The 13,657-nt window shown below is 43.4% G+C and overlaps 1 protein-coding gene across 6 annotated transcripts; it reads left to right on the top strand.

Annotated features, from left to right (window-relative positions):
- The first annotated feature begins 823 nt into the window (after positions 1-823).
- NOL9 (nucleolar protein 9) lies at positions 824-13,649 on the top strand. 6 transcript variants are annotated; one of them, XM_039509541.1, is made up of 12 exons: positions 879-1,004; positions 1,830-1,980; positions 2,084-2,211; positions 3,267-3,405; positions 4,036-4,132; positions 4,959-5,056; positions 6,340-6,501; positions 6,776-7,070; positions 10,384-10,495; positions 11,317-11,494; positions 12,742-12,875; positions 13,296-13,649. In XM_039509541.1, the coding sequence occupies exons 3-12, from the start codon at positions 2,101-2,103 to the stop codon at positions 13,410-13,412; spliced, it is 1,443 nt and encodes a 480-aa protein (XP_039365475.1). In that variant the 5' UTR covers positions 879-1,004; positions 1,830-1,980; positions 2,084-2,100; the 3' UTR covers positions 13,413-13,649. The 6 variants fall into 6 exon arrangements, with proteins under 6 accessions (XP_039365473.1, XP_039365475.1, XP_039365478.1 ...); XM_039509544.1 differs by having other exon boundaries at positions 892-1,004; positions 1,849-1,969; XM_039509540.1 differs by having other exon boundaries at positions 892-1,004; positions 1,849-1,980.
- Positions 13,650-13,657: the final 8 nt, after the last annotated feature.

The following is a 13,657-nucleotide window of genomic DNA, read 5'->3' as shown; positions in this document are numbered from 1 at the left end:
CCCCGTGTGGGGGCGCCTGAGTCGGGTCTCGCGCGATCCCGTGGGTCCCTCCCGCCCCTCGCGAGAGTTGCCCTGGAGGCCGCCATGCCCAGGCTGCCGGTTCTCCGCCGCTTCCCCCCGGCCCGCCGGGCGCAGCCTCCGCGCAAGCGCCTGGCCCGCGGCCGCCGGCAGGGAGGCCCCGGCTCGGGCCCTGCGGCCCGGAAGTGGCGGGAGCGGCCCGGCCGGGACGCGTGGCGGGAATACGCCGCCTCCTTCGTGCGCTCGGGGCTGCTGCAGGCGCCGGGCCCGGGGGCGGCGGGGAGGCGGCCCCGGCAGCGCGCACCCTCGCCGCGGTGGAGGCCACAGAGGGCGCCGTGGTGCTGCTCTTGCCGCACGCCCAGGTTTGGGGGGGGGGACAGACGGGAGCGGGGGGGGGGGTGGCCGGGATCTGGCCGTTGGGAGGGTGATAGTGGGGAGGGGGCCGTTGGCGGGGGCACGTAGGGACGCGTGCGGGGCTGGCTGGGATCTGGCCTTTGGGAGGGTGATAGTGGGGAGGGGGCTGTTGGCGAGGGGGTAGCTGGGAATAGGTGGGGGGGGTGAATATGCGCGGTGGCTTTGGGCCTTAGGCAAGTGCGGTTGCAGGGATGAGGAGGGGCTGGGTGGCACTTCCTGGGGCCGGGGGAGAACCCAGCACCTCCCATGTGTGAAGTGCCATGACAGGGGCTGGTTCTTCCTTGCCAGTATAGCACTGCCCTGGGGTTAAAGCGTGGCCAGTATCTCATCTCCTGTTTTCCCACCACAGAAGCTGACCTTCACTGGGAAATGCCGCCTGACCTGCCTCTATGGTGCAGTCCAAGTGTTTGGATTTACCATCACTCAGGAGCAGCCTTCCTACGACCTCTTCTCCCCTCAGACCCACTGTGCCCTGACCATCGAAGCAGTGACCTATGAGACGCTGGAGAAATCCAAGAAGGAGATGAGGATATCAGCCAGGGCGATGCTCAGAGCCCATCATGTGCCACGTGGTAAGCATGGGCTGAGCAGTGCGTTTTGGCGAGGAGTCTGCTATTTGGGGCTGTAAAGAGCCATTAGAGCTGGTTACATGTAGGGCTACCCTTAACCAATTGCTTTGGGGCAGACTGAAGAGTTCCAGAGACCTTGTAATGAGAGAAGCCTTTTATCTCTGTGTCACCATTCTGAATGCAGGCTAGAGTTGTGATCAAAAGTCATCTTCACAAGACATTATTCAGCAGCCTCTGTGAAATGAGTTAGGGTGGTCCCAGTCTAGCTACATGTCCTCATCACCACTATTGCTGTTGATGCCTTTTCTGGCTGTTTCTCTAGAGGCAAAGCAGAATAACTTCCCATTAGAATCAGTTTTTTAACAGTGAGGGTAGTTAACCATTAGTACAGATTACCAAATGCTGTAGTAAATTTGCTATTACTGGAAGTCCTTAAGTCAAGACTGGATGATTTTCTAAAAGATGTGCTTTATTCAACCACAAGTTGTTGAGCTAGAAGCAGGAATCACTGGTTGAAGTTCTAGGGCCTGTTTTATATAAGAGGTCAGACTAGGTGATCATAATAGTTCACCTGGACGAAGGGGAGAGGTGTGTTTCATGCTGTATCTGTCCAGTGGGTACTACAGTCTTTAGGGCCATCCAGCCATCATCTTTCCCACGCTACATTCACACACACAAATATTTGGTCTATAGTTGTACACGTAGTCACTGGAAAACTCTCAAGATCGCCTTTATAACTTTTTTATGGCAATGAAAATGACTGAGTGTTGTTTATTGCCTTACTTTAGGATACTAATATATGTCCTCATTTTCCATGGAACTCTGTAGTTTATTTCTTCAAGTACAGGACTGGAAAATAGGAACTCATGAATTCTGATTCTGCACATCACTGACTTCTTTGGCAAATCACATAAGATGTTTGCTTCTCTTTCCACATTTGTCAAATGGGGGTGATCCCTACCTCACAGGTATTATGCAGGTCAGATAATGTAAAAAGTATTTGTTCATTGTATTGGTTTTGGACTTGAACTCTAATTTGTGTGGAATACAGTGTTTTAAGACTAACTGTTGTCATCTTGCAGATGCTAGAATTAAACTGATGAAAAGTTTTGCCCCTTTGTGTTCTCTGGTGCTGTTGGATGGTCTGGATACCTCGGTTACAAGATTCATTCTTCATCACCCAGAGTTCTCCCACATCTTCAGAGTAAAGGTGAAATGCATCTTCCATTTAGTTGTTTAATGGAAATCTTGCATTTGTTCAATCTTACCCTATGGGAATTATTTTATGAGGAAGAAAAATTTGCATGGCTTCAGGAGAAGATCAATTGTGTATGGAGCAATAAAAATGTGGGTCAGAAAAACAGCATGTGTTATGTATATAAAATTCAGACTAATTTCCAGGAATTGTGACGTAACGGGGTACAATTCCATAGAGGTATTCTGGTTATTTACCATAAGATCAAAGCTAGAATCATGCATGTAGTCATTAAAGTCAACATTTAACAGATATTTCATTAACTTGTTGCTGAATCAGTGATGGAATTATAACCGTACAAATTAGTTGTGATTCATTTATATATAGATATAGATATGATGCATGGATCTATTCTTTGCCAGAACTTCACTCCCTCTTTGTTGCAGTCACTTTCTTGCTACTGTCTTCCATACTTTTCTCCTCACACTCCCCAGCCCTCTAGTGTTTCCTGTTCTGTCTGCAGTTGGTGGCAGCTCCACTTGACTGGCCCAGCCCCATTATTGTTTCCAGAGCACCTTGTTTCATGTTCCAATCATGTCATCTTCCTATGTCTGTCATGTGACTCAGGTGTGCTGCCATGCCTTTGAATTATAAGGCTGGTTTCCCATGGATTACAATGGTCTGTGCGCTGTAGACCTGTATATAATAATACCTAGCTCTCATAGAGTTTTTCATTAGTAGATCTCCAAGTGCTTTATAAAGGAGGTATCATTCTCCTGATTTTAGATATATCCGTCTGTGGTATTTATAAGGTGCCATTTGCTGTAGTAAGTAGGGGTTAGAATGTCAGTGAAGATGAGACCTTGTTCCTTGCACTTCCTTCCTGTCACCTGGACTTAAGACTTCTGTAGAACTAGAACAGAGAAAACAATTAATGTGACTAAATCATTCTGTGCTGGTACCACTGTCCAGTCAAATAAGACAGTAGGAGTTATTTTGGAGTTATTTCGTATGTGGTGTGTTATGAATTTGCTAAAACATTTCTTTGCTATATGCTTGCTGATCTGTAGAGACAAAGGGGTTCTTGCTTCACACCAGAAGATGCAGCTCTAGCTTCTACTGGTATTGGGAAACGTGATCCTGAAAGTGGCCTGCTTTTGTCAGAGAGTTCAGTTTCAGCAGTTGAAGAGTTAATACAAGCATGTTGTGGTGAGTATCTTAAATTGATGGAACTGAATGTTACATTTTGCAGTGATCTAAAGGGAGCAAAAGCTCCTTTCTCAGAGTTTGTTTCTTAAGTTCATGCTTGTGAAACCATGCCCTGACAATAGTGAAAAGGTTGGGTCAAATTTCAAGCCTTGGATAGTTTCTGGACCAAACTGAGTGTGTTACCTCATTTTGAGGTACTTAGAGGGGGAAGAGGGAGTGTTTATATGACCCATAAGGCTTTTTGCTGTCTTGCTGATCTGCCACCAAAACTAATGTGCCTTTATGATGATTTGGTGTGGGAGAAATCCGTTTTTGTCCATCCCCGCCCCAAAATAATTTCCCATAGGGCAAGTAGAATTTTGCAAGGCTGGTTTTGTGCCCAGGTGTTGGAGTCCACCCTCTTAGAAGGCTTTTTATTTTGTGCTTATAAATGTAAATACCCTCCTCACCTTTAAACAAAGCTTTATTGTTCTGGTTCCAAAGTGCAAATATAAGCCCATGTTATGTAAACTGTTCTTTCAATGAAAATGCTCAGCTCCTGAGATTAAATTTTTGTAAACTTTTGTGGAGTAGGATGCATGAGATTAATTTATAGTAATGGTCCATTTCAGGGTATGTTTGTTTTTCCAGAGGAAGATGATGGTTGTCCTGTCATTCTGGTGTGTGGCCCAAAGAGTATTGGAAAATCAACATTTAACAGATATCTCATTAACCTGTTGCTGAATCAGTGAGTTTTTTTTATCCTATAAGACTCAAATTTTCAAATCTTCTATGATCTGGGCAAGAGAAATCGAAAGGATTATTTATAAATAATTACTGGGGATTTGGATATTTTTGAAAATTAACATGAAGCAAAAATTGTTTATTGGCAGTCCTCATCTGTGTGTACCACTTGTGCAATCTGACATTGATTGGCAGTCTCTCTGCTCAAGACTGGAATGGTATTGGGCTGTCGCTGGTCCAGACCATGCATTCTGCTTAGTGTTGTAGTTGGTTATAGTTAAAGCTACACAGGTAGTCACAAGTAGTTTTAGTAAAAGTCATGGACAGGTTACAGGCAATCAACAAATATTCACAGCCTGTGTCCTGACCATGACTTATACCTGTGACTACAACTGTGGAGGCGGCTGTTCAGGGGGAAGGAGGGGTGCCTGGGGCCAGCAGACTGCAGCTGCTCTGGCCGCACGGGGACTGCTGCCAGGAGCTGCCTGAGCAGTGGTTGGTGTGGCTGTCCCCAGGGCCGCCCAAGCACACGCCGGGCGCTGCAGAAGTCACAGAGGTTGCAGAAAGTAATGGAATCCGTGACCTCTGTGACACACACAGAGCCCTAGTTTATAGTTTGTCATTGCCTGACCATTACAGTCTGTCAAATAGAGGGAGGAGGCAGAAAGCTAGTGATCTTATTCAGTGTCTGAGATTCTCATTGTGTTTATGGCTGTCAGAATTGGATTCTTTACTTGATGTATTCTAAGTGAAATGCTGTTCTGTTTTATTTACACAGATGCTAATATGCAGTGCATCTTAAACTCTCTTTTTTTTCCCTTTTATTGTAGCCTTCCTTGTGTTGAATATTTGGAATGTGATCTGGGACAGACAGAGTTTACACCACCTGGATGTGTCTCCTTAATTAATGTGTCAGAGCCATGTCTTGGTATGTATTTTGCTATATTCTCATCACCAGAAATATATATATTTATTCTCTAAAGGTACTGTGCAGGATTCTCACTCCTGTGTCTTAACAGCACCATATTAACTCTGCTCACAGTTCAAAAAACATTATAAGTGAAGGAGGCCTGCCAATCTTGTGGTAAGGAGCTAAGACCCGGGAGTGAAATCCTCCAAGGTGCTTTCTCTAGGAAATCAGAGCTACCAGGCAAGTTATTCTCCCTTCTTGGTTTTTACATATTTTATGGGAGCGGGTGGAGAGGGGTGATCTTTTCTATATGCTGTTGGCCTGGGATATAGCAGACCTGAGTGAATTTTCCCTCTCTGCCACAGACTTCATGTGACACCTTGGGCAAATCATTTAATATCTCTGCTTCGGTTCTCCATCTGTGAAAGTGGGAATAATACTTGCATACCTCACTGAAACTTTAGGTTAAGTTTATTAATGTTTTTGAGATATGCAGTTAGAGATGTGGGTCAAAGAAGTACATGGTTTTTAAAAGGCCATAGAACTTTCTGGGGCTTGTTTGAAACTTTTTTTTAACTTCTCCCCCTGGTTTTAAATTGTAAATTTGTTAAGTTTGGGGTGGGAAAAAGAGGGAAGAATATTGTAAGTTTTGAAAAATCATAAGTAGAAAACTAGTTAGCATATGGCCTTGGGTGTCTCCAAAGAGCTTTGGTTCCCAGCTACCAAATGGTGTGGTCTAGTTTTTGTATCAGCTGTTTGCCTTGGGCTGCTCTGTCATCATGGAGGGGGAAAAAACTCATGTGTTTACACTACTAAATTGTAATGCACACAGTCCTTTTGTTGTTCCAATTTAGTGTTCCTTTTTTACTTCCTGACCAAAAACTGCTACCCTGCTCAAATTGTCTTCTAGAATAGTAGTTAATCTAAATAAATTTATAAACTCATACGTTTAAGAATTGTGTAGTTCCATACCACATTAGTGGATTTATCAGGTTTCTGACACTCAGACGTTGAGACTGACTGTCTTTGACTGTATACTCAGAATTGAAAGGAAATGATCTGCAGGGCAGAGGAAGGGTTCATTGGAGCAAGTGGAGAAAATCTTAAAAGTACAAGCCTTTCCAAAAAAGGTGAAACAATTGGATACAAACTGAGGAAGAATAACTTCCATCAATACAGACAGGGGTTGAGCATGTGTGCTTCAGGAGTTTGGGGGTTTTGCTAACTCTTTATGGCTGCTTTATTTGAATTACTGAAACTCCCAAGTATATACTGTTAATCTTCAGTGTGTCTTTTTTCAGGTCCACCATTCACTCATCAGCGAATGCCACGTAAAATGGTGTATTACGGAGAAGCTAGTTGTGATCAGGATACAGAAAGATACATCGACACAGTAAAGTATGTGTTTAACTCCTACAAGAAAGAAGTTCCTTTGGTCATCAATACAATGGGATGGGTGAAAGGTAAACCAGCATACATCTAATCTTTGGAGATGCATTAGAAGATTAATGCTATATCTTAACAGTATACATGCTATGATAAACGTTTTGTAACTATTCTGAGACTGGGAAATATGACTCTAATTCTGTGTGAGTTTATTTTAAGTCTCTAACAACCATGGAGAGACACTCTTGAGTGTCTAATAACCGAGATTCAGATCTGCAAGATGCTTACCTGGTGTGACTGCACTACCTTCTGCAAACTGTGTGTTTTCTCTCCCTCCCCCCATTCCCAAAGGTGTTGGATTGCTGCTTCTGGTTGATATCATTCGACTGCTGGCACCCAGTCACATTGTTCAGATCAGTGTGGAAGACTTTAAGGATATGCCTCGTTTTACCCCAGAATATATTAATCTTGCTGCTGGCCTACATACAAAAGGCAAACTACAGGGCAAGTGTAAGAGCATGGATGTGAGGGGAATGGAGGATTGGAAGCAGTATGAAGGAGAAAGCGATTTTCAGACATCGCCTACAGGGCATAAATTGCTGTGCATAGAACCAAAGTTCCCTGGAGCAGGGAATGCTGGTGAAGCGTAAGTACAAAAGCCACTGCTCCTGCCATGGAGTATCGTGTTTCCAGCAGTTTGTTGCATTTCAGCATCTCATTCACAGTTACTTTTGAAAGTAAATGCATAATGCTTAGCTCACTATTTGATGTTACCTTCGCAGAGATGCACTTGTATCTGTTCCGGTACTTGTATGACACAGTCATCGTAGTGTCGAAGCACCTACAAGTAGCTACATGGAGAAGAGATTTGATGATAGATGACTCGTTAATCTGGTGGAAAAAGGCATAACAAGATCCAGTGGTTGGAAATGGGCACTAGACAAATTCAGACAAGATACCACATATTTAACAGTGAGGATAATTAACAATTCTAACAACTTACCTAGGGATGTGGTGGATTTGTCATCACCTGACGATCTCTTTAAATCAAGACTAGAATCTCTCTAGCTATCCATAGCTTAAACAGAAGTTGTGGCTGTCATGCAGAATTAATTGGCATGGTTCTGTGGCATGTTTTATGCAGGTCAGATTAGATTATCATAATGGTCTCTTTTGGTTTTAAAATCCATTAAGTGGACACACTAAATGTTATTTAAAACCTTAGAATAACTACCAATTTTTCTTTAATAATTTTGATAGTTCGATTTTGAAAAATATCAAACTACGTTTTTTCATGAAAAACAAAAACATTGACAGTATTGCCCATTTTTTTTTTGCAAAAAGTCAATTTCAAAAGCCATTTTTGGATAAAAAACTTGTTTTGAAATATTTTATCCTGTTCTGCTTATCAGTTCATGAGAGAAGTGCAAGGCTGAATGGTAGCCTTGTGTATCTGAAATAAGGCAATCACACCTTCACTAGTGATTGCCATAACTGCAGTCCTTTGTTAAAGTAAAGCCTTTTGCTTTGTTGAAACTATCTAATAGCCATGCAGTACTAAGTTCCCTGTAAACTGCGCAGCTGCATAGCAGCCTGTTAAGTGCCACCCGGGCGCTCAGGGAACCCACCTGGCCAGGATCTGCTGTGGAGGGGCATCCCAACCCAGCCCCGGATCTGCTGCGGCCAGGGGAGAGGTGCCTATCTTGCGGCCCCAGCACCAGAGCTGCTGCGACAGGGAGGGGTGCCTCTCCCTCCCAGCCCAGGTGCTGCTGTGGGGAGAGAGCTGGGCGGGGGGAGTCCTCTCTCCCTGCTGTAGCCTCAGGACAGCCTGCACCACAAACCCCCCAGCCCCACCCCTGAGCCCCTCCATCCCTGGTCCCACCCAAGAGCCTGTACCCTCAGCTGGAGCCCTCACATCCCTGCACCCCAACCTCCTACCCCAGCCCTGAGCTCCCTCCCACATTCTGAACGCCTCAGCCCCACCTCACCACATGAATTTTGTTATGTGCACCAATATAGAGGTGATTTGTCACACATCACCTCCATATTGGTGCAAGTAACAAAATTCATTCCGCACATGTGTGGGGAAAAATTAGAGGGAACACTGATGCAGTGTCCCTAACCTTGATATAGTAAATATTCCTGAGGGAATTCTGCACCAAAAAATTAAATTCTGCGCACAATATTTTAAAATTCTGCAAATTTTATTTGTCAAAATAACACAATATAATTATACCGATTTCAATTATTTTTGGTCATTTATTTCAAAATACCTGTCAGTAAGTATGTCTGTAACAATACAGACAACAAAAAAGATTCAGGAAATGTTTTTTGGCAAATAGAGTACTGTATTAATATGCCTAGTAAGGAATCTGAGTAATAATTATTTAAACTACAATGCAGAACTGTTTTTCCGGCACCCCCTCAGAAGCAGTGCAAAGGCTTGGGGGAGTCGGGGGTAAGAGAAGAGCTGAGGGAGAGGGAAGTAAATTGCTGGGAAGGAGCCTGGGTGTTGGGTATGAGTGGGAAAAATATGGACCAGGTTTTTGGCAGAGCAGGGAGGGATTGTTAGGAAGTTTCCCCCATGGAGACTCTGGCTGACCCCTAGCCTCTCCCATTCAGTCAGACATTGCCCCTGTCCCAATGTGTCCCTCCACCCCCATTTAGACACCCACTGCCCCAATCCCCATGTGGCCCTGCACCCCGTTCCCATGTCTCTGTGTCTCTGTACCCCCTCCCCCATCTCAATGTATCTCCGTATCCCCCACTCAGCTGCCTTCTGTCCCTATGTAGCTCTGCATGCCTTTTCCCCCATCACCATATGGCCCTGCACCTCCTTCCTCCCCTGTGGCCCTGTGCCTCCACTTCCATTCAGTCCCTGCTCCAGTCTGTCCTCCCTCACTAGCCCTTATGAGCCCCTGTCTGACCCCCCAGCAGCCCCATGCTGTCTGTTTCCCCAGAGCCTCTGTCGCCTGGCCTGGCCTGTCAGGTGCTGTGACAAAGGCAGCTCTTTCTCTTCCCTAGCTGGCTAGGAGTTGCTGCTCTGTTCTGTCATCACAGTGGCCTCTGGTGGGCAAAAAGCAGAACTGCAGAAGTTGTTTTCTGCTGGGAGCTGCTGCTGTTCTTGTGCTGCAGCAACATTTAGGCAGAAGCTTTTTTCTGCATAAAAAAATAAAAGTATGTACCGCTCATTAATCATGCACACATGCAGTATCGCATATTTCCCTCAGGAGTATTTAAAGCTGTGGACAGGAAGAAGCCCTGAAGCCTCTCAATATGCCTTTTAGCTACCATGGTGTAAGGGCAAACTTGAATAGCCGATATTTATCTAAAGATTGCGTCAGGAACTGCCTCTCCTTGGCTTTCATCCTGTCACATGCTTCCCATTTCTCTAATATTGGGGGATGTGCATAGGGTGACCAGATGTCTCAATTTTATAGGGACAGTCTCGATTTTTGAGCCTTTTCCTTATATAGGCTCCTATTACCCCCCCACCGCTGTCCCAATTTTTCACATTTGCTGTCTAGTCACCCTAGATGTGCATGGGTGTTTGACTTGGCTCCACTAAACCTTCACTAAAGAACTGTTTAATAAAGTGTGACTGGGGTCACTGGTTCAGGCCATCATTTCTTCTCCTTTCTCACAATTGGCTAATGGAAAATTCTCCTGGCTATCAGGACTGGAGAAGAGAGCCAGAATCTAAAAAGTGACTGCTGCCTAAAGTAAGCAGTCTTACAACATCATTCTGCAATTGAACTGTGGAATCTCAGAACCACAAGGTTAATAACACATAGCTCTAAATAGATCTGAACAACAGAAAATTAAAAATAAACCCTCTAAAATATTGAATATAACAAATATCACACTGCAAATTCTGAAATGTCTCAGTAAGTGTTTATGTTTGAACTGGAGCGTGACTGTTTTTCATCTCTGCATCATTTATTTGCTTATTTTTCCAGACGGGTTCATAGCAGTATCCTCCGGGATGTGGCAATGTTAGGTTACCTTGGCCAGCTTCAGCCTCTGGAAACAAGATCAGTACTTCCTTTACACAGTCTGATTCCCTATCAGGTAACTTAAGCATTTGTGAAAAAATTGAAGAAGCTGTTTTGATGACTGGATTCAGAAGGCTGATTGTTAGTAATCTAGATTACTACACCTCCGACCCTATATAACACGAATTCAGATATAACATAGTAAAGCAGTGCTCCGGGGGGGTGAGGCTGCGCACTCCAGCAGATCAAAGCAAGTTCGATATAACGTGGTTTCACCTATAACGTGGTAAGATTTTTTGGCTCCCGAGGACAGCGTTATATTGGGGTAGAGGTGTATATTCTAAATGTTTTAAGGAACTGTCAACAAAAAGGCCCTGTCAGAATGTTAGGAACAGTAGTAACCTACTTGTAAAACATCTCTCTCAAAGCAGCAAAGAATCCTGTGGCACCTTATAGACTAACAGACGTTTTGCAGCATGAGCTTTCGTGGGTGAATACGATGCATCCGACGAAGTGAGTATTCACCCACGAAAGCTCATGCTGCAAAATGTCTGTTAGTCTATAAGGTGCCACAGGATTCTTAGTCTGGATCTGTAAAAGTAGCAAACACTGCTACCCCTCTGATATCTCTCTCAAGTTAACATTTATGCCAGTACTCCCTTGAAATGTATATAGCAAGTATTTTACGTGTCTCTTGGTCAGCCATTTGTGATTACGTTATAGTGTTGTCACTAATGTAGGTAGGTACACAGCGCACAGCAGATTTCAGTTTGTGTACAGTTATAGCTACAACAACACTGCATATAGTAATAATGATAGAAATAACTACAATTATGTGTCTGTCGCAATTCAGAACTAAATTCAAGTTGAGCTAATGATCCGGGGCTTATTTTCTAGGTACCTTTCAATGCTGTTGCGCTCAGGGTTATTCACACTGATGTTGCTCCTACACACATCATGTATTCAGTAAATGCCAGCTGGGTCGGTCTCTGCAGGATATTGGATGAGGTCAGATGTCAAACTGATGGGCCAGTCTTGCTTACACAGACACCAGTCTGTGATTGCTTGGGCTTTGGTGAGTGAATCCTGGGCAGACTTTAGCATTGCTAAAACTAAATTGCCCCTTCTGATCATATGTTGAGTCTGCAGCATAAAGGAGTCATCTGTTTTAATGTTTTAATCACTCTTTCAAAAGTAACTTGAAAAATAGCAGTAGAGTAAAAGAATAAACATCTGCTTCTTCTCTACAGGTTTTGTTTTCCATTATAACCTTTGCTTGTGAGCCCTCTGTCTTAGTGACTAGTGGCAATAGCTACAGTTAAGGTTGCAAAACAGTTTCCATTGTAGTCTCTTCTTTGTATTTATTAATAAATTGATTCATTATTTTCCTTCGGGTTCAGATATTTAAGATCAACTTCAGGAAGTTGTGCTCAAAATCCATTCAGCTGTCTCAACCTGTGTGGATTGGAGTAAAATATTCTTATTGTAAGGGGGGGAAAATAAGCATGCTTCTCTGAACAGGGCTACAGCAAAAGTTGCCTGAAGTCTGAATCTTACCATGGGCCTAATCCTCAATGAGCACTCATCTCTGCTTAATTTGAAAAAAGTCTGGTTTTGACGCAACATTTCTCAGTTGCTTTCTATGTCAGGAGCATTCAGGGTTCCCTGGAGCTCTGCAGGAACATAGCCACAAACAAGGAGGGAGGGAGTGTGTGTGTAGGTGGGGGCGGGTTTCCAAACAGTTGAAGCAATGTTAAAGTCGCACAGGGAAAATCAGTCCAGAAGTGCAAAGAGTAGAATTCCCCTGCAACTTTAACTGACTGCGTTGTGCACATATTTGTTCTCTCTTTAAAAAAGTTTTATTTTAATATACATTTAATGACAAATACCATTTTATCACAAACCATAGCAGGATGTGTTGCTGTTGGAATATAAATATTTGCATTGCCTCTAATTACTTTTAGCTATACAACTTCAGCATTGCATTAATGTGTGTTTGCACATCTGTTTTGAAAACACACAGCAAGTTTACTTGGAAATCTGAAGATTCTGTTGCTGCTCCTGGAAAGAACTAGCCTGGAGTTGATATCTGGGGTATTTGGGTTTTTCATGACCAAAAGGGGATGGAGGGTAGGAGAGAGAAATCACAAGAGTAGCATGAGAATCGTATTTCAGCCTCTGTCTAGAGCATGATTCCTGCTTAAACCTAAAACACTACTTTAAGAAATGACCAGCCCGTGCAAAGAATTTCAACTATGCAGTGATTGTGCACCCTGCAGTAGTTCAGAGGATTTAAGACTGAACTGTAAATATATTTTAAAGGAATTATCCGAGGGGTTGACATGGAGAGGATGCTTTACCATATTCTGACTCCAGTACCTCCAGAACACTTAAGACTTATAAACTGTCTGCTGCTGGGAAATATCACCATTCCAGATTGTGTCTTTACAAACCAGGTAAGGGTGACTTATGAAGATCTTCAGACAGCTTCTACCTGTACAGCAAGGTGACATGTATTTTAATTAGAAGGTATAAAATCTATTTCTTGTATTAAATCAGCTATATTATAAGGCATGCGTGAGCTGGGAGGCTTATGGGTATTAGCTGCTGTTAGGGCTCCAAGATGGGAACATTTTGTATTAAGTTTATGAGCTTGTTAAATGTGCGCACGCACGCGCTCTCTCTCTCTCAAAAACTAATTAAGTGGCAATTTCTATTTTCAATATTAAACTTACTTTTTAAAATCGTGTGTGTTGCAGTACACGATTCTTAGAGCTGCCGAGTGGTAAACTGCTAAATTCTGTCAGTCTGCATAAATGAAATGGAACAAAGTAGTGTTCAGACTGGCAGTGTCTTTCAGTTTCTTTGTGTTTCAGCAGGGAACTGAAGGGGAGATCCCCTATGTGACATCTGAATACAATTATGACATTTCGGGAGCTGGGAAGTTGAAAATGAAGAAGCACCTCAAGAGAAGAGAACACAGTAGATCATAAGCTCCATTTAAAGCCTTATGAGAGAATGAATTACAGGGTTTGTTTCATAATAAGGGGCCATGGAGCTTCCCGTAGAACTTGGCACATTCTTGGAACCAACAAAGGCCCCACAGAACTGTGAAGAAGAGCATTTATCATCCAGTTCAAATTGTGTAGTGCTTAACTGCTAACCGCTTACTTTTTATACTTCTATTATGTATCTTTGTGTTTTATAGTAAACATCTATTAAAAACTTCAGTTTCAGT

The sequence above is a fragment of the Mauremys reevesii genome, linkage group 21 (genome assembly GCF_016161935.1).
Source record: "Mauremys reevesii isolate NIE-2019 linkage group 21, ASM1616193v1, whole genome shotgun sequence".
Classification (NCBI taxonomy): domain Eukaryota; kingdom Metazoa; phylum Chordata; order Testudines; family Geoemydidae; genus Mauremys; species Mauremys reevesii.
The sequence above is the reverse complement of the archived record's forward strand: the minus strand, read 5'-3'. Positions and strand labels throughout refer to the sequence as shown.